Consider the following 27,736-nt stretch of genomic DNA (forward strand, 5'->3'; position numbering starts at 1 on the left):
GTCTTTTTACGAAGATATCCAGAATACTTGTAGATAACTTCTGAAAGTTTAAGGAAGGATTTTTTTTATCTCGTTTTCCTCGCCGATTCAATACTCACAGGTCATTCGAAGAGGAAGGCCTGTAGAAGTGAGCAAAACATAAGTTACTTGTCAAAGATGACCTTCATGATGCACTGGGAAAATCCAATCAAAATTGTCAACATAAGTTCCTGGAAAATAGGGGTCAGATTTATTCATTTACGCAAGACAAATAAATAACCCTTTTATGTGTTTCTAAGCAGATAATCTTACTTAATGAAATGAGTGTCAGGCAAGCAATATGAAAATAATTATAAGGTGAACACAAGATACACAATTATTTCCGTAACACCTCGGGAGATCCTTTACTCTGCAAATGAACATATCTTTGAAGGTCGTATGGATGAAACATTCCAACTATATGAGTGTAGGTAGACTCATCAACCTCAGGCTGGGGGGGGTCTTACTCGTCAGAAGAAGATTCACGTAAAGGTAAACAGTTAAGAAAGTGTCGATGATTTTATTGTAAACATGACTTTTCCCCTCAGACAATGTTGGTCAACTTTATTAACTTCGATGGCATGAACCAACGAAAAAAAGTAAGAATCATCAAAAACTTTTCCCGTAACGAAAAATATCATAGGTAATTTTTCAGTATATTATTCAGATTTATTGTTTTATCACTTTCGAGTAGACTGTACGAATATATGATGTAAAAGCCACGTTACGGATTTATTATTTACAATGAAAACACAGACTCTATCGGTGGCTCTCATCCCTCCAGAGGGATGAACTGGGATGGATGCATTCACTTTACCATGGAACAAATGGACGTATATTTGCCTATCGTGAAGGACTATCTTAAACTATTCCACAAACTATTCACAAACTTTATGAGTACAGTTTCTAAAACAGATATTGTAACTATAAGCAAAAGCTGCTGAAATCTACTGACTTTTTAACTTAATTTTAAAATGCCATCTTGTAGACAATGCAAATTTATCAAGAATCAGTTCCAATCTTCTAACGTTTTAAAAGCCTATATCGTATTCTGTTATTGTATACATAATATATTTGAGGGCATTGTAATTTCAAAATATGTCTACCATACACTATCATCTATAATCGTGTTCTTAAGTAAACTCATTCAGAATAATTAGCTAGTGATTCCGCCTCATGCACCGTTTATCCATTTTCTTTCCAAGTAGAGACAACTTAAACTATCGAATTATTTTTTACTTTCAGAACTTCCCTCTTTACAACACGCTATCTAGCCACTATAAAAACTAATGCCTTTTTATAGTTCCAAGAAATAGAATTTGGGAAACTTAAAAACTAAACAACTAAAAATAAACAAAAGATAAACAAAAACAACATACAACTTTCTTTGTTCAATTCTAACTATCAAATCACATCTAAATACTGTATTGGTAAACACCTTATAATAAACTCAATATCCTTTAATGTTGTCTCTACAGCTAAAGCCTCTCAAATCATATCTTTCCTACATAATGACTGGTTTAAACTCATGTGGCCTCCATATATGACCAAAATATATGATAAAAAAAGAATGTTCACTTTTATAGACCAAACAAAATTATTAATTACTTATATCCTTTTGGTTAATTAAGCACCTTACATTACCCAGGTTAATTAAACACCTTACATTACCCAGGTTAATTATACTCCTTACATCACCCAGGTTAATTAAACACCTTCATACAGTAAACCCTCTATTTAAAGAACCACATGAATAAGAAAATCCGCTATATCGAGGGTTTGTTAGAAATGAATCCGCCATCTAACGAACTATATAGAAATGAAAATCCGTTATATCAAGGGTTTGTTAGATAATTACATGGGGTTATGAGTCCGTTATGTGGAGGTGGTTTCACTGTACATGCTGAATCTTACGTTCAATCAACAACATCTAAAACGTCTAGACTCATGTAAGTTCCATTAATTTCATGACGACTGATTTACTGGGAGGAAGACGCGGAAACGGCAAGGGAAGTGAAGAAGAAATAGAAGAAAGAAGAGAGGAAGGGGAGGAAATATAAAGAGGGAGATGAAAGATTAATAGTGTGATGGTAGGAGAGAGACAGAGAGAGATAAAGTAGGAAGATAAACGAAAGAAGAATAACGAAGTGAAACAGCAAGGTGAAGAAAGAGGCTAAATTGATTGGTTAACAAGAAAATAAAAGAGAGAACAATTTTAAACAGAATTAAAAAATTACGAAACACAAAATAAAAGGAACATGACATAGTGAAAAAGAGAAGGAAAGATTAAAATATAAAGAAATATAGAGAATGCAAGGAGATAAGACATGAAGGAAGTGAAGAGAAATAACAGATAAAAGAAAGGATTGATATTTACAGTGAAAAGATAGATAAGGATAGAAGACAAAGGAAGGAATATCAGGAGGAAGGAACATAAAATAAAGCAAGAGAAAAAAAAATAAAAGGAAAAGTTTGGGAGAATTTACAAGGAAAGTTTACGAGAAAAAAAAAGTAATTGAAGGAGTAAATGATAGGAAGGGGAAGAAGGAGGGAAGAATTGGAGAAAAAAAATGCATGAAGGGAGAAAGAATAGAAAATGACCAATATAGACGGAAGGGGGAAAGGGGGAAGGAGGAGGAAGGAGCAAAATGGGGTAGAAGGCAAGAGGAAAGGGAAGAAGATCGGAAGAGATATGCAAGAGGGTAAGAAAACCAGGAAATAGAACCTGAAGATAGAGGGGAGAGAAACAGACATACAGACAGACAGAAAGCGAGCAGACAGACAGACAGAGAGACAGACAGACAGAAAGCGAGCAGACAGACAGACAGAGAGACAGACAGACAGACAGAAAGCGAGACAGACAGACAGACAGAAAGAGAGACAGACAGACAGACAGAAAGCGAGACAGACAGACAGACAGAAAGAGAGATAGACAGACAAACAGAAAGAGAGACAGATGGACAGACAGATAGATAAACAGACATACATGCATACAAACAGACAGACAGACAGACAGACAGACAGACAGAGAAAAACAGACAGACAGATAGACAGACACAGAAGGTACTAGAACGTTAAGGAAGTCTACATTACAATAAAACTGTAAGATAAAGATGAATTCATATTGAGATCAGAAAAGAAAAAAAATCAAAGCTTAAATTCATCTATTTTCATTAAGCAGTTTTGTTTTTGAAGTTGCAGAGGAGTCTAGTGGTTATTCGGTGTGGGAGGAGGGAGGAGGAGAGAGAAGAGGAGGAGGAAGAGGAGGAGGAAGAGTAGGAGGAGGAGACAGTGAAGTTGATGTCAAGAAAACTGGGTATGGAGTGATTGTGGGTGTGGAGTGATTGTGGGTGTGGTGTGATTGTGGGTGTGGTGTGATTGTGAGTGTGGTGTGATTGTGGGTGTGGTGTGATTGTGGGTGTAGTGTGATTGTGGGTGTGGTGTGATTGTGGGTGTGGTGTGATTGTGGGTGTGGTGTGATTGTGGGTGTGGGTGATTGTGGGTGTGGAGTGATTGTGGGTGTGGTGTGATTGTGAGTGTGGTGTGATTGTGGGTGTGGTGTGATTGTGGGTGTGGTGTGATTGTGGGGTGTGGTGTGATTGTGGGTGTGGTGTGATTGTGGGTGTGGTGTGATTGTGGGTGTGTGATTGTGGGTGTGGAGTGATTGTGGGTGTGGTGTGAAAAAAGCACAGGACACACACAAGGAAACGATAAATATTATAAAATACAAAGTGGTACAGATCAGAAATGAAAAAAAAAAGTGATGTTGAGACGAATATCAGTAAACCTCAAGTAAACATCCATAGCTGTAGGCGGAGAATGAGAGATCTTAACCTCACTCTTACAATGACACTTTCTTCAATATTGCTTGAATGTCGCTGTGAAAAACAAAGAAATTTTTAATATCTGCCATCACAAGGGAATTAACTCTAGACAAAATAGAAATACAGTATTTTTTTTTTCAATTGGCTGCGTTTGCCACACAGGTTGGAGGAAGTTTCTGGTAATTCGTCTGTCAGTTAGTCAGTTAGTTTGTCAGTCAGTCAATCAATCCGCCAGGGAAATATTGTAACTACAGCCAGTACGTGAGCCGCATACTGATTGTCCAGTGTTTGATGTCACCGTCACTCAGTTATTGTGTGGTTTATTTTTTGACGCAGGAAATCGGAATTACATACATATATAAGAGTGATAAACTTCAGTGTCTGTGATATGAAAGCATTTGTTTATCTTATTTACTGTCAGCATTATACACATATGAAAATGCCTGTCATCTGCTATGTTGGAAAAGTAGCACGAACAGTACAATTTGATTTATTTTCAGATAAACACCGGCTGAACCTAGTCTAAACATAATGATAGTTTTGGTTAGGTTAACTTACCAGTGGTTCTGTTGGCTAACTAAAATCGGCCCCCACAAAATTCATAAGAAGTCATAGAATCTCTTTTCAAATAATTTAACCATTAGTGATTGCTTCCAGACACGACACTGGAAGTTGTATCTTACTTAGGTCTAATTTTATGGTATTATCAAGACTTCAAGATATACCAAAGTTTTAATTCCCAATATTCAAGGAGTTTCTCACCCATGAAATTGGCATTTGGCTTCGTCTGGACAGGTGAGAGCTGGCAAGCGGAGAAGTAAGGATTGATGGGTTGGGAAATTAGGGAAACTCACCCCCCACCCCCACCCCCTTTCATCATCTTGAGGGGAAATTAGGGAAATCCATCCACTTTCATCTTCTCTGGGGGGAAATTAGGGAAACCCATCTCCTTTCATCTTCTCTGAGGGTAAGACAATCTTGACTCCTCTCACTGAATTTTTGCCAGTGAAGCCACACACACGTGAAAATTTAACAAAAGTATGAATCTTAAGGTTTACACCAGAAAGGCCTTGGGTGACGTTAAAGGATTCTTTTTTTTTTCCTTAGAGGTATGTGTGGAAGATGGAAGTCGTACTACATTAATACCAGTGTATTCTTAAGTTCTATGTTTAATTAAGATCTACATGACCTATTCCAGCCATGAAATTAATGTGACAATTCTAGTATGTTTTGACATAATGTGTAATCTACCGTGATTTAACATTGAGAATTATATAATATAATCAAGATTTCTTAAAACCCTAGTTTATAAATGGAAGTTTATGACAAGGAAACGAAGACCGCGTTAGTATAACCTGTATCATATATATATATATATATATATATATATATATATATATATATATATATATATATATATATATATATATATATATATATATATATATATATATATATGCTGATAACCACAAGGAAAGAAGAAAACACGAAGTTCCCAAGCGCTTTCGTGTAATTCACATCTTCAGGGGTGAGTACAGACTAGAGAGAGTAATACAAATCAAGGTGTATATATACAGAGGAGGGTGAGACCAGGTCCACAATGGTCAGGTATTAGGTAATGACCCTACTAATCTTTAAATAGCACACAACGGTTGGTGGTCAGGTCAGATGGTCAAGTGACCCGGCCTTCTCACCTGATCACAAATCTTCTTAATTACAAAATTGTCCAGCTTGTACATGCCGTTACTCAAATTCATGTTGAATGCTTCGGTATGTTTAATAAGACTAGATTCTATGATGTTCCTACTGTCAATTGACTTACATGGTAATATTGAGGAGGCATTATCCCAGTCAATGCAATGCTTGTTATCCCTCAAATGAACAAACAGAGCATTGGATTCCTGGCCTGTCCTAACACTGTATTTGTGTTGTTTAATTCTAGTTGCAAGATCTTTACCTGTCTGGCCTAAGTAAAACATATTACATTCCTTGCAAGGAACTTTATAAATGCAACCAATTGTGTTGTTGGGGGAGTTCTTGATTAACATTTGTTTAACAGTGCATGAGTTTTTAAATGCCACATTGACGTTCCAGGTTTTTAGCTGTGCAGGAATGTGTGAGAAATTTTTGTGAAATGGTAATATTAAGATATTCTTATGGTCATGGGTGGGCTTGGGGTCAGTTCTATAAAAAGTTTTCTTAGTAATGTTTAAGCATTTGTCTATGAAAGATCTAGGGTATTTAAGGTTTGAGCCAATATTATATATATATTTGTATTCCTCATCGATGAATTCCGGACTGCAAATTCTCAAAGCACGTAAAAACATTGTTGAAAATACTGACTGTTTGACTTTATTATGGTGGGCAGAATAATAATGAATGTATGAACACACATTAGTTGGTTTTCTATAAATACTGAACTTAAAAGTGTTACCTATTCTGTGTATCAGACAGTCTAGGAATGGCAATTTACAGTCTTGCTCTAATTCTACAGTGAATTTGATCGAGGGGGCTAAGTTGTTAAGTTGTGGTAGGAAAGCTTTTAGGTCCTCATTACATGGCCAGAGACATAATACATCATCAACATATCTAAACCAGACTGCTGAGGGTGGTAAAATATTACTTAATAGTTTCTTTTCAAAGAATTCCATATATAGGTTGCTTAATACAGGTGAGAGTGGATTACCCATTGCCATACCAAATTTTTGAGCATAATATTCCCCATTGAATTCGAATTTGCAATCCTTAATACATAGTTTGATGAGTTCGATGAAGTCGTCTTTCGAGACGGGCAGTGAAATGTTATCCAGGGAATCTATGAGGAACTCTAGTAAATCATCAACTGGGACCTTTGTAAAGAGTGACGTTACATCAAAGCTGACCAGTTTAAAATCATGATTAATGTGTAAGTTATTGAGTTTATCAACCAGATCCATATTATTCTTGATATTGGAGTTAGAAATGTTGCCAACTAGGGGATTTAGTAAAGAAACTAACCATTTAGATAGTTTATAAGAGATTGACCCAACTGAGCTTATGATGGGTCTTGCTGGGTTATTGGGCTTGTGGGTCTTGATTACACCGTACTTGCATATATATATATATATATATATATATATATATATATATATATATATATATATATATATATATATATATATATATATATATATATATATATATATATATATATATATATATATATATATAAAGAGGAGGAAACCACTGTTGATAAAAATGGATAAGCTTCGTCAAAAATTCCTTGTGTGTTCCTGCTACAGAATTTTTCTATTAATATATTCTAAATCAAGGATATTACATAGATTTATAAAATACAATTAGTTCATCCCTTTACAGGGACAGTACACAACATAGGTGGCACTCGTCTAGTCTTTCTTGGTCTTCTTTTCTGCATTGAATAATTTCATAATAGTTTCTGAATTACGAGTATTGACGTACTGTAAGTTTCGACTTGCTACTATGTCAACAACTATAAATTCATTTTTAACTAAAATCACTGGTGATCTTTATAAACATTGATTAAAATATTTTCTTTCCCAAAAGACGTCTATTGGCCATAAAAGAATATTAGGGACGTGTGAGATGCTAGGTGTACAGTATTGCATGCCTATTGTATGCAGGAACTTGAGTGTAAATCCACATGTTGTTGTTAGGATCATCCACACAGCGGTAGTCATCAGCGTGACGGATGGAGAGTACGTGTTGTTCCTGCCATCGCGGGGCACGGGAACAAAACTCAAAAATCGCCAGTCCGAAATCTGAAAACTTTTTTTATATTATTTTTCTCAATTATCGCAGGCATGTTTACCTGGCAATAGTGTAAACAAGCTGCATAAAATAAATCATAGACGAATGAGAAAAATAATACATATTCCATATTACTGTTAAGCGGTGTAATTCCACGGAGAAAAAGGTGATTTATTGAGTGAACCAAAACACTACCACTTTACGATTTTCTTCAGAATTGATAAAAAAAATATTGTAGCTGAAGGAACTCGCTGTTTTTGACACAATCACAATTTACTGAACGACTTGTAATTACTTCTTTCATTTTTGTGGATTTTAATGACTAATTGGCGTAATAATTTATATCTGATAAATTGTTTCATCCAGCGATAGACCGTCTTATGCCATGATCTTCACGCACCCTAATGTCCTCGGACATTACGTGGCTCTCTTGCATAATGATGCTTTTCATTTCTTGTACTGTTCAAATTTTGTTCGTTTTTTTGCATATTCATTGGGATTTAAGACGCCCAAGAGCCAGAATCAGGTGGTGTTAGATCGAGGAGCCGGTTGGCTATATATTGTCGGTTCTGTGTCAGAGAAGACTATCTCCAGGTCACCATTGCCGCAAGGCAGCTAGTAAGACGGTGCAGTGTGTGTGTGTGTGTGTGTGTTGCTCCATCTTACTGAAAAGGCAAGTGGCAAGGTGTTTCTCAGCAATTTTGCAGAAAATTACTTTGTTGTCTGTAACGCATGTGTGTGTGTGTGTACACACACACACACACACACATATATATATATATATATATATATATATATATATATATATATATATATATATATATATATATATATATATATATATATATATATATATATATATATATATATATATATATTTCGTGCACATCATTATAACAATCTAAACTCCATCAGGGGGAATCGAATCTTTTACCCACTACAAGGATGTCAGGAGTGCTTCTATTGAGCTACTAAGTGCTAAAAGAACTGCCTTATTCGCTTTAACTTCCAATATCTATTCGTCTTTGAAAGCATCGTGGCTCTCTCATGGGGCCCTCACACCAAAGACCATGTAGTAATATTTCATAAACCCATTTAGATACACACCGGTCTGCATATTTTACGAATTGTGTGGAAATATATACGAGCATATCATTTAAGGATGTAAAGGCGAAAGTATCGGTCGCTATAAAATCACAATAAGCAACAGTGAACTTAAAGAGATGAATTTTTTTGCGTCTTTGAAAAGTAACCATTTATTATGGTCGATAAAAAAGAGAAATTTAAACAAGAATAGGTCAAAGAAAAGTGGCATTTGATAATTAAAGATAAAATGTCAAAAGAAGATTATAACCTAAGCATGAGAAAATGGCTTCTGTGGGACTGTATATGGTCAATACTGGTGAATGGGTTAGAGGCGTTGACACTCTCACCAAGTTGTCGACGGCCAGGAAAGCAAATCAACAACAACAATTTTCACCAGACATCAGAAGGAGGTTAGAGACTCTTGAAATGAGATGCTCAAAATAAGTCACACTAATGGAAAAACAACTGTAGAAGCACTAAATTTGGCTACAGCAACGACTGAAATCCTGGAAATCAACCAAAAAAATATTAATTCTTTGGACATATGATAATTGATGAGGGAAACTGGTAAGATGTGGTTCTTTTAGGCAAAAATAGACCCATCTGCTACAAGTCCTTAATATCAAAAGACACATCTTCCTGTATCCACTTCCCATATAGACAGACGGACACACAGACACGATGTACTGTATATAGTAAAACCTTCTTTCGTAGTACATGTTTCAAACTAATGGAAGACAAATCCATATGAAGAAATTAAACAGAATTACGCCGTTGGTAAGGCTTCAAGAAGTGTAAATCGTAAATATTACATAAGAGTAAATTTATATTACATTATTAGCTATATCATATTTTTTTATTATACCTATCAAAGGCATTTATTGTATAAGGTATTACAGGTATTTCTGATTATATTACAATGTGATCAAACTCATTACTGACGGTTTTCACACAGTATAAGGGGCACCATGAACGACTGGGTATTCCATTTCACGTAATAGTCTGCATGTTGCGTAACTGAATTCTATTTGCAGTTAACTTGGATTCCAACACTCTACTATACTCTCCACCTACCACATCACACCACCACACTCTCCCTCCCTCCCTCCCTCCCTCCCTCCCTCCCTCCCTACCTCCCTCCTTTCATCTCTGCCTCACTCCCTCCCTTCCCTCCAGAATTAATCACTACCCATAATCTAGATTCCTAACTCCATTATCTTCCATGCTCCATCACACCCCACTACCACCCCATTACCTCACCCATTACTCGACTCGCTCTCTCTCTCACTAATATAATTCCCCATCACCCTCATTTATCAGACCCCATCACCCCATTACCCTCTATTACCAGACCCCATCACCCATCACCCTCAAAAAACCATTTTTTACCCTGCTTGGTTTGTTTACATGTCTTGAACAACGTCACCATATTTGGTATTGTCTTTATTTTTGCTCAATTTTAGGAATGTTTTTTTGTGTCATCTTAAACGTCCCGATAATGTCACCACAAGTTTCTTTAGTTCATCGTTGATTAAGCCTCTTGTTCTCTCAGTCGGTCTTTATAACTCCAGTACCTCAGCCTGAATGCTAATTTCCTTGGCCACTTTTGTACTGTTAGTGTCGTGGACGTCTTTCATCTTCTGTCTCGTTGGGTTCCTGTACAGTACATTAAAGGTGACAGTACTGTATATTTGGTTTGTCCTGGTCTCTCTGTCATATTTGATTTATTCTTTTTTTTTGAGCTAATAGATGTTTTTGGGGAGACGGTGTTAAGCTTTACGTCTTGTGCAACTCTAGTTAGTTTTTGTTCTAATTTTGTTTCTGTTTTCATAGTCTTTGATTTAGTTTATATCTGCCAGAATTTGTGGTGAAAGATAAAGATAACCCAGAGTTTTCTACTTGGGAGTGATGAACCTAACCAGAGTAGTACGCCATAAATGAACTGAAATTTCATCAACTAATTCTGGTACTTCCTGCGGCGACATCAATCCCCTCCCCTCCTCGTCCTACAACCCCTCCCCCATCTCTCTCTCTCTCTCTCTCTCGTTTATAATTCGTGTCAGGGTGGCAGTTGTGTCCGGTCATTCCAATCTGGTCTATGATGGCGTTTTATCCCCTCCCCCTTCCCCCTCCCTCTCCCATGGCCGCAGGTAAGCTTAAATGTGTCCTGTTACCGGTAGTGTTATATGTAGCTGGGAAGTAAAGAAGAATAAATGGACACAACATTGAAAACACGATGTATAATGATTAGTTGTGAATCGTAGGGATGTTGTTCACATATTTCAAGATTAATTTGTAATCCCATTCAGAATAACAACATAATTTTGTGAATAACTAACAAGAAATCAGCAGATTAATTAATAGACTAGTGGGTGGGAGACTAACAAACGGTCAAGGCTTCATTAAGGGAGAACATTTATCCGGTCCTGACTTTGACTGTCTGTGTTATTCTCGTAGATTTTCGAGAATTTAAGAGAGAACGTGTCCTCAAGAGACTCATTAGCATATTTAAGAAAATTAAAAAACCCAGAGCCATGAGACCAATTAGGCTAAATTACTTGCCTGATTAACTCACCCAGTTAACCTCTTAACTTAAGCGAGTTCCTCTGCTTATTGTTGGCCTAGAAAATTATAGACTTGTCCCAGTATTGGTTTCCACTGTAACTGGTCGTGTTTGTAACAAGATCAAAACTCGAGTCAAATGGAACACTACTCCTTGATTTTATTTATCCAGTTATTAATATTAATGGTAACCTGTGTATTGGTTGTAACACATACACGTGTTATCATCTTATACGTAGCAGATGTCTTGACCTCCTGAGAGTTTCGAAGCTAAACTCTCTTGATTAATTCCATAAGCTACACAAATCGAGGCTATCAGTCAGTACAGGAGTCACCACCCACTCCATTACATTGTTTACCTTTCACGAGTATAGGTATAAAGGTGTGGCAGTAAACACGGGTGATTCTACCTGACACACACACACACACTTCCTGTTTTTTAGTGTTATACAGTTGTGGACAAAAGGAATTCGGCAAGGAGGGAGGAAGGAAGGATGGAGGCAGGGTAGGGGTAGGTAGAGACTCGACAACGTTACAGAAGTGGCGATGAAAATTCTGTGATTTTCTTTCCACACCACATTTTTTTTTTAATTATGAGGCAGACGCAACTTACACTCCTTCTCTGCCGAATTATTTTTATCCACAACTGTACCTCTGAGAATCTGGCTGTTAGTGGTTCCTCATAACAGCTTGGAGATTCTCATGTTTATGGTAGATTTTAGGAATTTTCTTAATGTATATATACTAGTATTAGCACTAGGGTGAGGTCCGAGTATTATCAATATTTCTGCATTGTGAAGTGATAAATTGTCATATAACACAACAGAAATAAGATAAAATACCCCAAAATTATAATATAGCACTGTAAAGCTCATCCAGGTAGGGGAATTATGCGGAGTGAGTATTGACAGGGCTGAGTGGTGTGTTGACAGGGTAAATGGTTGACACGGAGTGGGCTGACTGGTGTGTTGACAGGGTGATGGAAGCGTTGACAAGGAGTGTGTAGGGATCCAGTTTACTAATAATATCACAATTATTCAACAGTTTGCTATTAATGGTACTATTTTCGACAGTTCCGGTGATGGCAGTGACGGGAGTGTGGGGAGGGTCGGTGTCACTGCCCTGTGAAGTGTCTCATCCTCCAGACGACTCCATATATCTACTGCTGTGGTTCAGGGACCCTCTCACCACGCCCATCTACAGGTAAGACCCCCTCACCACGCCCATCTACAGGTAAGACCCCCTCACCACACCCATTTACAGGTAAGACCCCCTCACCACGCCCATCTACAGGTAAGACCCCCTCACCACACCCATTTACAGGTAAGACCCCCTCACCACGCCCATCTATAGATAAGACTCCCTCACCACGCCCATATATATAGATAAGACTCCCTCACCACGCCCATGTCCAGGTAGGTCACCCTAGGTTTGACCATCTGTAAACGCACTAGTGAAGGGGACTGTACATAGTGATTCATATTAGACAATTCATTATAAACGTTTTTGAATCTTTGAATATAAAATAGACCAACACTTGTATGTCGACTTCAGACTTTGTTTCTCTCAGAGTGTAAAAAAAATGCAATTCGATCATACATCATCAGCTTAAAATCTCTATAACACCGTGAACTGTCATGGGCAAGCAAGACTATTGGGAGAAGTATGAATATTTTGTTCCTGTTTATTTCCCTTAGGTCTTAACAATGATACTATCGATTAAATTAAAATACTCTTAAACCTGAGAGTAAAACACAAATATAAAAAACAAACTCTCTGGTTTTGTTGTAAAAAAATATAAAAAAGAACGAATTTTACATCGACCAGCAGCAGCTTACTCCAGTGACCGATTGATCAATATGTGGAGGAAAATCTTGAGGCGAAACATTAATAAACATAATGATACAGTTAAAATACCAAGTCATTATGGTTTCTCTAGTTCACTGGCTCTTAGTATTATATCACTTCACTACTCTTCTGCTGCTGGACAATTATACCTTCGTTTAGTTCACTTAGATGTAATGCAATACTAGATGCTCCCACGTGTTCTCCTAATTCATGTTTTCTTGGAACTCATTTGCATTTCCCTCCTGTTGTCACCTTCAGATGAATTAATGATTTCTGGGAAGACTGGAAGCGTGGGAAGGTGAGTTGAGCTGGATGAATACTACAGTACATCTGATTACCAATTACCTACTGGTTTCAATAGGTAGAAATACATGAAACTTGTCGCTTAGAAACAGACATTACTTGACTTTGAAGATGTGTGTGTGTTTTGATACTTAATAGACAACATACTGTAGTCCTAAGAAACGGCAGGCACTAAATCATTTTTTAATATGACGAGGAATTTCCGGGAGGAGTGAAACAGTGGAGGGAGTGTGTGTGTTGGGCCCAAAGTTATAATATTCTCGTCAAGTGTCGTCTTCTTGCCTCTTGCCTTACTCTGGTTTTAAACTTTTGTAGTTTATCTTCATTATTTTCGTCTTAACATCGACCTTCCGTCCCATGCACATCCTCGTGATTGTACTGCCTTGTGTTGGGGAAGTTATATGGATAAAAATGGATAAAAATGACCTACATATCAACACAGTACAGTACGATGTTTGTGTCGTTGTGTAATAGTATTCGTAGCTGTTTGAGTTAGTACACAATCTGTCTAGCTGAATACGTTAAGGTCTGATGCAGTAAATTGATTTGTATATACGAAAAACATAATTAATATTTTTTTTTACGTGAAGTTCATTATATTGTATCTGTGATCATAACATCACAAAATGCACGAAATAGTTTGTTTTGAATGGAATCTCAAACACTTTCTATCAGTTAACATTATCCAGTGCTTAACAATTAAACACAGAGAAAGCGTAGGTCGAACAAAGAGACAGAACTACATTGGAAGGACTAGGTTTTCAAGTGATAATAATGTCGAAATGTCTCGGAATAAATACGGATCAATCGGCAGGAGCCTTGAGGGACAGAAAGTTCCACTCCATCACACAATCAAAATAACTCTGTACTTAGGTTCCTATTACTAGATGGTACAATTCCCACTACTCTTGGTTTTCAATGCAGAATTAATATTGTATATGACTTGATATTAAATTCCAGCTTAGTATTCCTCTACCCCGGACAACTGCCCCCGGATGATGACCGAGTTTTGTCGTGCTCTTCTCCGTATTAATGACTATCCCGATTTTTTTTGGATTTTTTATTTATTATATTTTACTGTAATTGTAATATGACGCTTGATCTATCTTATTGATAGTCCTGGACGCAGTATTGATTTGCGGGGGTTATTTTCCCCGCCATTAACCCTCACGTAAACTAACTCCGCTTTATGTAAACAGTTTTCCCGGTTTTTTTTTTCTCTTTGCATTGAACCCATAATTCTCTCCATATTTTGGTTTGTCAATCGTTATTAATCTCGCAAAAATGTCATGACGAGAACATATTTTACCCTTAACGAGGAGGTATTTATCCCAAACATCCACAAGCTTTTCAACAGTTTATTGATATATGTCCGAATAAAGAAAATATCCAAGTAATGACTTATTTTTATACTTTTTGTAGCTGTTAAGTATTTTATAAAGTCATGTTTGTTGAAGTGGAGTTCTATGTTCCACTGCTGGGAGTAACAACACTGTCCATAACAAAAATGTAAATAAGAAACGCATACAGGTTGCGATATCAGCAGCGCCAAGCCAATGCTCTCTCTGTGAAGCTACTTATGCAAAATTCTCACCCCGTCTGCATAACAAAATAAGGTGTGTTTACAGGGAGAAAATAATATATAATACCAAATGATGTCTAATAGGGAACCACAACCCTCTAGCCGCGGGTAGGATGCATTTCCACAGTTTTCAAGAGAGCTAAGATTTGGTAGGGAGGTGCGGGTGAGTACTGATAAAACGTCGAAATTAAACAGATTGTGAGATCATTTGCACTAGTCTCATTAGTTGTAATACATAAAAAAGATGACTTATTATTTCCTTAACTTAGTAAATAGAACTAAGGTAGTCATCTATGTCCTTAACCTCATTAACTAGAACTAAGGTACACACTAGGCGCGCAACAAGTGACTAGCAGACGACTTCATAATCATCAGAAATTTATTTCCATGATATGAGGTTTGTTTGTTGCTATGGCTCACTTGCTGTTGCCTTCGAATTGAAATGACGAAATGTAAATAGGATTCAATAGTTAATTCGCGGTGGACTATTTCGGAATTAACATTGACCTCACGTCTCATAAGCTGGACTCCGTTTGTTATATAAGCAACAGGTATGTACTCTATCGTCTGTCGTTGCTATTATTAGAACTTATGATATAAATTGAATGTATTTTGACAGATATAAGAAGAAAAATTATATATATAAGATGCAAAATACCAAATAGTATATTAGGTTTTATGATCTCTGCAAATGAAATATATATTGAATAAATTAACGAAGGCCAGCTGGTCGCCACACGTCACTCCTGCTGACTCACCTACAAATAGTTTATTATCCAGCTGAATATATGAATAATTTGGCTATGAATTTAGAATGTAAATATTTACTAATAAATCTATATACAGATGAATGTATAATCTTATCTGATTTATGAAATAAAAATTAAGTGTAGCATCTAAGTTAAACATATTATCATAGGCGATGGTCCCTAAATTTTTGAGACTATGGCGAATTGAAATAGCCTTAAGAAAACGGTGTCAGTGATGTAGAACAATCGAGCAGAGAACAATGTGCAGGGTCGACCTCTGATTTTCTCCAAAGGTTAAGTAAAGATCATGCTAAGATAAAGACACACCGGTTAAAACTATAACTTCCACCGTGAATGTAATGTTCTGAGAGTCATCAGTCACAGTAAAATCAGTTTGAAGATTGTTAATGGTGGTTCTGAGTTACTTGAGTGGGATTGTAACAGTGTAGACCTTATTATCTTCTTATCTCGTTGAACCAAGTCAAGAACACTGTTGGTCCCTCATATATTTCGTTCAAGATCTAACTCATTTTATTTACTGTTTTGTTAGATCAGTTTGGACAAGAGTGGTGAGTGAAAATATACACTAGTCTGATACCATTAATTTTAAGTTGGCAGGTTGGACAAGAGGAGGCAGACAGGGGAAGGGTAAAATACACTGATATGACAACTAACCAATACTGTGCTGGGTAACTGTAGTGTATGGGTAAGATCCATTAATGAGGTCACTTGTAACGATGAATGTTTCATATGAGAAAGATAATCTGATAATGTGACATTCTTAACTTTACATCTTCAGGTTAGATGAACGGTGGCTGGGACGTGGGAAGGAGAGGCACTGGTCAGATGAACAGATGCTGGGGTCAAGAGCAGAGCTGGAGGTGTCAACTTCACCGGCGCTGCTCCGTGTGTCCTCTCTCACCCTCAACGACCAGGGCCTCTACACCTGCCGCGTCGATTTCAAGCTGCAGCCCACCAAAACTACCAGAGTTAACCTTACTGTTGTAGGTACGTCAGCCAAACTATTACTTTTGTATAGTAAATATATTTTTATATTCAGACATTAAAGGCATTTATTTCCAGTCATGTATGCCATAACGTTTACAATCTCTAGCATGTCCCAGGTCATGACAGTGTAGTCGCCACACCGTAGTTCAGGATATTGTCGTAACTCAGGCCGACCTCTGATGTGCCGCACCTGACACTGGCCCACAGCTGCACTTGTCTGTGTGTGTGTGTGTGTGTGTGTGTGTGTGTGTGTGTGTGTGTGTGTGTGTGTGTGTGTGTGTGTGTGTGTGTGTGTGTGTGTGTGTGTGTGTGTGAGTAAGATCACTATTGTTCGTAATCGATAATGTTTGATCAACCTAATGTAACTTAAAGGATCATAGAACAAAGTGTTAAAAATGGACAATACATTAATCATAAAATAAGTATTGTAACTATAGAAAAGGTTTGTTCTTTATCTGGGGATATTTGTGAACCTCACTCAGGTGTTTTAGAACTAATCTGCTCAGGCATTAAGCCGAGTGATACCACGGTTTAAACTACTCCAGGGAAATCAGTTGGGTTTGTAGTTTCCAATTGAACTGCACAAGTCTCATCCTTCCTTCAGTATAAATTCTTAAATAAGGAGACTTCGGTTTGGGAAATTGTTCATTCTTGTGTGGAGGAAGTTTAATCCTTGGTACAGTTCCTGGAGATCTGGGGTAGAGTGATGTAGTTGGATTATACTCATGGACGGGAACTGCTGAATAATTTACCTAAGCATTGGGTAGTGGCACTCGGATCATGTTCATAAGGTTAACTGGAATAACACTACATAATTTACCAACAACTGCTTCATCAGAAAACGGGAATCAGCACGGTGGTCTGAGTTCAGTCCTGGTTCGCGGCGTTATTGTGGGAGTATTTGTGTACAGAGGGAGTCATTGGTTGAGTTAAAGAGGTATAAGGACTCCTGGACTGATCAGAAGCTCTTGGACGACAGTAGTGTGAGGTGAATGGGAATGGGGTTAACACTACTAAGACTACTGAAGATACTGTGGTGACAAAATCGGAGAAACAAGGTACTAAACAGGTTTCATTGGCTCACATGGACTACAACTGTCTCAATTCTATAAGCGCGCCAGACTAACGCTGATTATATCATTAGGTCATGTCTGTGTGTGTATGTGGAGTGATAAGTGTCTGCAGGTAATATATTCTGCTTGTATTTCATAATTAGTCATTTAATTTTCTTTCTTATTTTTATATTCATATTTTTGTTTTGCTTTTCACTGTGTTTAATTGTAGATCCAATATTTGCTCTCATTATTTGATCTTTAATTTCTGATCAAAGGCATCACAAAAAGAATCTGTTGAATTGTTAAATGGTTTAATGACACGTATCTTTTTTATTATTATTTTCTAATTGAATGACTATAATGATTTGGTTAATTATAAGATAAAAACCTCCATTCATATTATTAATCATTTGCTTCACAGTGAACACCACCAGAGAATGTTTTATGGGTAATTGATAGTTTGTTGTAACGATTTTTACTTCATCGGGTTGTTACACCTGCAGTCAGCTACACCTACCTTTAGACACACCTACCTTCAGCCACACCTACCTTTAGACACACCTGCCTTCAGCCACACCTACCTTTAGACACACCTGCCTTCAGCCACACCTAACTGCAGCCACAGCAGTGTAATATTTTTCTACAGGACGTTTACTCCTTAACCACTGTGTTAAACAACATTGGTGAATTGTAAATATATTGCTGTAATTTGAATTCTAAATTATCTTATATATATATATATATATATATATATATATATATATATATATATATATATATATATATATATATATATATATATATATATATATATATATATATATATATATAATTAAACAAGTTCGAAATGCAGTCTGTGATGAGTTACGAAGAACTTGAAAAATTATGTAGCAAGTCAAGAATAAGAACATCTGATGCTCAGTCAAGATGAGGAAGAACCCGCAGCAGAATGTGGACCGCTTCAGAAGCCTACGTGTTCTCTTGGATGCCTCTCAATAATGATCAGCCATCCCTCAGATCCAACCAAGTTTTCTCCACTATTCCCTGGTAACAAGCGATAAATTTCCTTGACATGTTTCCTGGTCAGCGAGCGTGACAGTTCAATAATTCGGCGCCTGTGTTTCTCAACATATAGTAACAATGCCTGTTGTATCCTATCAAATTTGGTTTTCTTATATTCTCTGTGTTCGTTCATCTTGTTCATATTTCGCCAAATTTGCGATACATCATTAATCCCAGATGATATACTGTATACACTATTGAAGGGGACAGGGCAGGAATACACCTAGAAACTGTTGAACTAGGAGGTGAACTGCAAGAACTTTCACTGCTGTAGAGGGATTACGCTTCTGTGTGAACGATTCAAACCACAAGTCCATGTTTTCAGTCTGTAGTCTGTAGGTGAACCTGCTTGAAATTCAGCTTTCTCTGCCTATGCAGTCTGGTGCTAAGCTGCATCCATCGCACGCTTCCTGGCAATGATAAATGCACTACCATTACCATTATCAACCAATGTACTGGTCATGATGCGTAACAGTTCTAATTAGTGTTGGAGTTTAGTTGCTTCTAACCGGACTTTCCTCACGATGCCTATATTCAAGGCTTTAAGTTTAGAAAGGCCCGTTTGACTAGTATAAAGCTGCTGGTGATTGTAAACGTTGAATTACTTTTATAAATAATTCTGTGATTAAATTACCTGACACAACAACAGAAGAGTGTGGATGGTTGTGCAGCACTGTTTCGGAGATGGTGCTGGACTGCGTTTACAGTACAGGAGCAAAACCTGTCTTACAACTCTATTCTCCTACACGACGCCCGTGACCAGTCTTCAACTGCTTAACGACCCTTACAAAGACTGCGACAAGTTTATGTTCCTATCTACCAATACCAAGTTAATTCTCCAGCCTCTTGACTAGGATTCTTCATTTTGAATGGCCCTACACCAAGGGATGACAGTGATAATAAAAAGTAAAGATGTGGGAGATTTACAAGACTTCTAAATTGGGTTACAACAGCCACCACACACAACACAACGTGAACAATCAAAGTCATTCCTAAATGTTGAATGGAGAACAGACCTGATCTCCATCTGTTGGTGGACTTATGGGCGGAATTCCCATATGCTACACATTTTTCCAATATATACGAAAGCCAAGTGACCCAACCCCATAAATTTTGGTCTATGGTTTTGTTAACTAAAGAGAAAAATAAACCCAGATAACACTTACATATAAACACTTAACGAGAAGTATTTAAATAGAAGATAAACAAATATTATGGTGACGAGGAAGCCACGGAAGCTAAGAAATACAGAACCTCATATGATATGGATTATTGTACGAACATAAATTTCACTAAAGGGGGATCGCTTTACTTGATATCCACACAAAAATCGCAAAATAACCCTCATAATGTATGTTGTTGATCGAAGTTTCAAAAGTCCTGTTATCAGCTGTGTCCTTATTAACCCGTGGAGGATCAATCACCATACAATACTGTCATCAGGTATAGATACATACATTGTAAGTGGTGGCTGAGAGAGAGAGAGAGAGAGAGAGAGAGAGAGAGAGAGAGAGAGAGAGCTGTGATGGACTTGGGCGAGGGGGAGTTGGGTCAGATAGAGTTATGTGTGGAGGTGTGGAGGAAGGGTGTGATGGGATGGGGAGGTGACGTGGAGGAGAGAGGGGGGATGAAGGGTACAAAGAGAAGGGTAAAAGTTCTACTGGAGTAGCACGAAATGTATAAAAATAGGAGGTGAAAAAAGGGGTGATGTTGAGAAGGTATTAGAATTGTCTCAAGTTTATTTAGCTGTATTGCCTTAGTGTAAATTGTAGTATATTGGCGATTTCACGTTATTAGACTCTTGAATTTATGTATTTACCCATTAAACTACTTTATCCCAAAGACACTGGGTAATAAATGATTTTAATGACCCTCACGTCGGATTCTTTTTATCGGTGAAAATTATGGCTATTCTTTTTCCATCTATCCTTTGAGGCACGAAAGAAAACGGCAGATTTTTCTCTATTCCCCGACATTAAAATATATTGTTTTATTTTTTTGGAAACACGCCGACATTTCTTGGTGCGAAGACGTATCTGGGAATTACTTGACCTCCGCCTGAAGAGAAATGCGATTGTTTTTTTTTTCGCTTTGATGTACTGTATGTGTGATTGTCTTATTCCTATGTGTGTACCTGTCATTCTCTGTAAGAGGCATCTTAAACAAAATATAAATAAAATAAAACAAGCTTACCGATCTTTACGAATTCGGCAGGATGGTTTAATATGTGCAGGCCGAGAAAAAACTACCTGAATTATGGAGAAAGGTCAAGAAGTCACAGTGGCTCAGGGTCAAAGGTGACGAATCAAGGCCAGTTCCTATGTAATCAATACATATTTTATTGACCTTGGAATCGTAAAAATTCGGTGACTTTTATCGCTTCTTAAAAAACATGCAATCCCGCTACAGGTTTGATTCACCCTGAGTGTTGTTAATATAACCTTTGTCTATGAATCGATAGCCATATTAGTGACTGTTCATTGTAACATGTTCTCTTCAGTGGCTTTAATCTCCTGGTGAATGTTTGTCTTAAATTCAATGATGGTGAGAAATGTATTTTGGAAAACCTATGACTTTAGTTAGCTGCCGGCGAGTAAATCACCCTGTATAACTGCAACACAGAACAAGCCATGCCCAGTAAGTGTTTGTCGCTTTCTATATGTATTGCAACCTGATAATATGGACAGTATATGCTACAGACTTACCTCACTCCTCTATGTTTTCTCTTTAGCTCGACTAGTAAAACAAAAAATAAACTTTAAGAATCTTTATTATCCAAAATTATTCAGAGCTACCGGACTGTGCGGCTGTAGATACGAAATATGATCCCCGTAAATTGAACTAGATGTTGGACTCGGGGCTTTCTGGGTTCCTTCCTCTGCAACACCCCGAACTGAGGCTCACTTCCCCACCACAGCGGCCAGCAACACACTATTTTGGCTGTGTTTCTCGATTAACATCACAGCTCGTGGTACCGCTTCTACACTAACAAGCCTTTCATTGTGTATGCATTGGGTAAAGATTTTTCTGATTCTGGAATGTTTTTAATTGAATTGTCAAAGAGTTCGTTTATTTAATCTTATCATTCATAAAACGTGAAATGAAAATATAAAGAAATTTTCCTCCCTAAATATAACCGACATTGTTGTTTTTATAAGTAATGAGAATATATTAAAAAATTGGTGTTAATACGTTTCCAACCGATTTTAGCGAAATCTATCATGAACTGCTGTTTCTTTTAGCACAAAATTTATTGTAGCAATCTCCAAAATAAATATGAACATGGTCACGTGTGTGTGAGGGGGGGGGGAGGGTATGCGTGTGTGGGTGCCTACTCAGAAACTCTTGTCTATGTTTTAATGTTCTTAAGGTCCTTCGTGATGGTCGCTATGGCAAACTAACTCCTGATAAAGTCGCCGCTTGCGTTTTTTTTTTTTGTAAATCAAATCTGTATTTCGTCTGACACGTATTAGCGATATGATGGATAAAACAGTCATTCTGAGATGGATGGAGAGTGACTGACTGTAGGTAGAGTGGCTGGCTATGTCGCAGTGCACAGAGCAGCATCACCTCCTTAGCTATTCTACGACCGCATTAAGGGTGAGCAACTGGCCCGTCAACAACAGCCTTCTCTCAGCCTTATGCACTCCTCATAGCTAGGACTGCCAGTTATGGCCTTGGACTCCACACATGTTATACCTACAATCAGTCAAGGTGAGGCATTGGATCAGCACTAAAGTCAGTACAGCGCTTGTGATAAATCTGCCACCCAAAGTTCTTGATAACAACAAACAAATACATATTCAAATTCTACTAAAATCCTACATTGATTGTATAACTTAATAAGCTATAACTACTATTTTTCTTAATAAGCTATAACTACTATTTTTCATGTAATTGGCATATATTAGACGTGCTGCCTGAAGATAAGTTGTGAATATATTGTAAAAGTCAACAAAACAGCTTTTTTAAATTATGGTTATAGAGATACAGCATATTAGTTATCATAATACCTCAAACTCAAACTCATTATAACTGGCTTAACGATAATGATTCACCAGTTAACTAGAAACTGATAAATTAATATGGTCAGCTATGATCAACTACGAAGACAAATACTGACAATAATTTAAGTAAGTGAACTAAAGTATTTCCCCAAAGTTGTTCATCCAGAGTTATCTTCAATGACTTTTGGAAACATCATTATATTTCTTATAACTCTTTTCCAAATGAAGTATTTTATTATGCGTGGGAACTAAAGTCTTTTGAAAAACTCACTTCATGTAACCAAACACCACGATCAGGATATATGCTTCTTACTCCTACTTCTTACTGTAGGTCATACTTATCTCAGATTAAAATATTCAGACTGAAATACTAGGTGTGTCGCTAACGGCTGTTCTCAACTAATTCAATGGTTGTTTTTATTGTTTTTACCATATTCATTATTTTAACAGTACTTTGTATGCATGCTGTAAAAATCCGAAAGTCTAGATGTATTGTGTTGAACTGTCAGACTTCTGCCACACATGACAGCTCGCTTTCCTCTCACTTTACCATGTTCGGTTTTTCGGTACATTTCCACAAGTGACAGAATGGCAAGTTTTAGCTACACTGTCTTCATAATGTGATCAAATATGAATGCCTGATATAATCTAGTATGTTAAGTAAAGATTAGATTTCATTTACATAATTACAATCCTTTGTATCCTCAGTAATATAATCGTGCTGATAAGTCTCACTCCTCATACCGTCCACTTGTACCTAAAGATATATTGTATATTTTTCAAGCTCGGCCTCTGTTCCTCTCCCAATCCATCAAAATTACTCAATTCCAGCTTAGTAGGTGAGATCGGGTTAATCCATCCATCTCATTCCACCGTTGCCACAGTGAGTGACACCTGCCGGGCACTGTACGTCAGGTGACCACTGGCCTACAATTATATTCGCATTGGTGGCGTATCTCTTCATCCTTCCATAATGAATTACGGTTTATACTGAAGATAAACTGTAACGTGGGTCATATCGTCCCTCAGGTTTAACTCTCAATGTGCTGAAGAACTTGTTTTAGGCAGACATATATATATATATATATATATATATATATATATATATATATATATATATATATATATATATATATATATATATATATATATATATATATATATATATATATATATATATATATACATATATATATATTCCTTTAATGATTCCTATTACTTTATCAAGGTCACATATTTGATTCAAGTGGATGATTCTTGTCTTCCTTTATGTATAGAATAAAAAAGTGTAAATTAAACCTTATACACGAATAAATTAACGTTAATATTAAGGTGTGTGCTGTATCTTGTCAGGAATAATACATTGATAGCAGCTTTCCTGTAACTACATAAGATCCTTAAGTAATTGCAAACCAATTCTCTCTGACACTGAAATGCGATTCGCAATTAAACTTCCACATTACACGAGGGTACCGAGATTATTCTGCCACTGTTTGTAAGACTATAGGAATAGTCTTCATTCGAGGACAATACTGTAAATGTTCATATTCTGGAAAACTGAATAAATGTCTTGAACCTCTGTCATGCGATATATATATATATATATATATATATATATATATATATATATATATATATATATATATATATATATATATATATATATATATATATATATATATATATATATATACAGTATATACTGTATACTGAAAATTGCTAAATAAATTATGGTGTCGAAAGTCTCGAGCAAAACCGTGAGACCCAGACCGAGACCTTAAGCACCTGAGATTGAAACCGACATCGAGATCTGACCCAAAAAATAAAAAATAAATAAATAACAAAATTATTCTCGAGAGCGACACCACTGTGCTGTACCCAGACCTATTCAGGGACCCACTTTCAATTGTCAATATTTTAGTAACAAATGGTCATATCTCTCAGCCAATGGGTAACTACCCACAGGTTTTTCCTTTAGATAATGGAAGGCTCAGTGTATATATCATACGTAATCTAATTATTTTCAAATAATTCCCCATTTTTCACAATCACCTTGGTTTGATAAGGCGATGAATCAAAGTATGTAATGGTTTGAAAAAAACCCACATCAGTAGACCATAATTATGGTTTCTGAGTTACTAAGGTTGATTGAGGCAATTCTCCCATGGCTATGTCCAGTACAGCACGGGAACATGCAAAAACGTTCCCAGTCTGACGTCATGCTACCAAGCCCGGTAGGATTGGTGATGCAGTGGGTAACAAAGACCTGAAGAAAACCATCCGAGTTACCATCAGTTAACCTTCACATAATCAATGACGTCACCTAAATCTCTCCTCTAAAAGGTATATTGTCACAACCTTTTGTTCCTAAATAGCAAATAATCGGCCACTCTCACTCCTCACACCCAAGAGTCATATACCCACAACTTGACTCTCCTCGTCTCCCACACAGCAAGAAGAGTACCAAGTCTCCAGTCTCATACGCTGCACACAACCTCTTACCAGCTCTCATAACACATGCAATAATATGTCAAATCTCTGTTCACAGTTCCCCCTGAGAGCGTGAGTGTCGTGATAGGCGGCATAAAAGGCGAGAAGCTGTCGGTGACCAGTGTTGCGGGTCCCTACCAGGAAGGCAACATGTTGGTGCTCACTTGCATCGCTCACGGCGGTAAGTGACCTACCTGTGCCTGAAGCCGATAACAACTTGTTTATATCAGACTCGCTGTTGTCATATTTTCTCCTGCTGCACTTTAATATTTCCGTTAAATTCGTTAAGCTTAAGCACTAAGACCACAAACTATTTGATAAATTTTTATTTTTACTCAAAGTGACACTGGGTAATAGATTTTACTTATACGTAATAACACCAAATAAATAAATATATTTTTACTGAAAATTCTAAAAGAAGAATCGAACACAAAGTTTATTTCGTAAGACAAATGTGAAAAGCCATATGTGATCAGGATAATTAAAGTGAGGAATTTCCAGAAGTCCTGAATATATAATACAAAACCCTTCAGAAGTGATGTAGTGACATAGCCATGATAACAAAACAGAAGAGAATTCAACCACGTGTTGCAGTTAATCAAACATTCTTTTTGACAAGCCCCAATTTTCAACTAAGAATGGAAAAACTTCCGCTGAAACCAGTCACTGAGAGGAATGCAGGAAACGGATCGACCACATAGAAAAATACCAGAAAGATGTGGCGGAGGAAATAAGAAAAAAAAGTAAAATATCACTATGAGGAAACAGTGAATAGTAAACAGAGGGTGAGTGGGCTGTTGTTACCGTGGCCATGTACTTCTGCTGGCGACGAAGTAATGAAAGACTCTGCCACCAGGAACATGAATCAGTATGACTTAGGCCTTAGGAGGACTGCAAATACTTCCTGTAGGTGACGTACCACTATGGGTTTCAGGAGGACTGGCTACAAGGACCTACACCGGAAGTTATACTCACAACAAATGAACTGGGAGCACTGACTAGGGCAGTAGTGTCAAACTTAAAACCTTTCGAGGGCCAATTCTTATTTTAGTTACCCTCTTCAGGGCCAACACAAGCGCTATATCACATATTTGCAGGATTGAAGTTTACAGCTTCACACATTGCCTTACCTGGCTTGCCAGGAATACCTCATTTGAGTTTGTCTGATCTTAAGTTTGTAAAATTCATTTTACTAAATAAACATGATTATATCTATTTTTTTCATAATTTCACGGGATGATAAATTTGACCATCATCCCGCGGGCCACACCTGACCATCCCACGGGTTACATTTGGCCCGCGGGCCATGAGTTTGACACCCCTGGACTAGGGGGTTCAAACATGGGAGCACAGTAACTTGGGGTTCAAACATGGGAGCACAATGACTTGGGGTTAAAACATGGGAGCACAGTAACTTGGGGTTCAAACATGGGAACACAGTGACTAAGGGCTCAAACATGGGAGCACAGTGACTGAGGGTTCAAACATGGGAGCACAGTGACTAAGGGTTCAAACATGGGAGCACAATGACTCGGGGTTCAAACATGGGAACACAGTGACTTGGGGTTCAAACATGGGAACACAGTGACTTGGGGTTCAAACATGGGAGCACAGTAACTTGGGGTTCAAACATGGGAGCACAGTGACTAAGGGTTCAAACATGGGAGCACAGTGACTAAGGGTTCAAACATGGGAGCACAATGACTGGGGTTCAAACATGGGAGCACAGTAACTTGGGGTTCAAACATGGGAACACAGTGACTTGGGGTTCAAACATGGGAGCTTGGGGTTCAAATATGGGAGCACAATGACAGGGTTCAAACATGGGACCACATGGGGTTCAAACATGGGAACACAGTGACTAAGGGTTCAAACATGGGAGCACAGTGACTTGGGGTTAAAACATCGGGGTTCAAACATGGGAGCACAGTGACTAAAGGTTCAAACATGGGAACACAGTGACTAAGGGTTCAAACATGGGAGCACAGTAACTTGGGGTTCAAACATGGGAGCACAGTGACTAAGGGTTCAAACATGGGAGCACAATGACTCGGGGGTTCAAACATGGGAACACAGTGACTTGGGGTTCAAACATGGGAGCACAGTAACTTGGGGTTCAAACATGGGAACACAGTGACTAAGGGTTCACACATGGGAATAAATGAACAAGAAAACCTCATCCCACACTTTGTAAAAACTCCCCTAAACTCTTTTGTCTGGAAGTTCTGCACAGTTTAATCCACTCTCTCAAGTGCATAGCGACCTGACAGCTCCGGAAACAGGGGTCTAGTGAGAAACGCTAACAGAGGCAGGGCTGAAGGAAGAGGGACGTCTTTTATGTTTAATGTATGATAATTTATCTATATATTTAATA

General features: G+C 37.5%; 1 protein-coding gene across 2 annotated transcripts in view; it reads left to right on the top strand.

Moving 5' to 3' along the window:
- The window catches only part of LOC121872924 (hemicentin-2-like), a 97,512-nt gene that overhangs the window by 41,444 nt on the left and 28,332 nt on the right, over positions 1-27,736 (top strand). For both annotated transcript variants that reach the window (XM_042376053.1, XM_042376054.1), the window contains exons 3-5: positions 12,332-12,461; positions 16,540-16,748; positions 25,421-25,543. In XM_042376053.1, coding sequence (XP_042231987.1) covers positions 12,332-12,461; positions 16,540-16,748; positions 25,421-25,543 — 462 coding nt within the window. The remainder of the gene's footprint in view (positions 1-12,331; positions 12,462-16,539; positions 16,749-25,420; positions 25,544-27,736) is intronic.

Source organism: Homarus americanus, unplaced genomic scaffold, assembly GCF_018991925.1.
Source record: "Homarus americanus isolate GMGI-L3 unplaced genomic scaffold, GMGI_Hamer_2.0 scaffold11022, whole genome shotgun sequence".
In the NCBI taxonomy this organism is placed as follows: Eukaryota; Metazoa; Arthropoda; class Malacostraca; order Decapoda; family Nephropidae; genus Homarus; species Homarus americanus.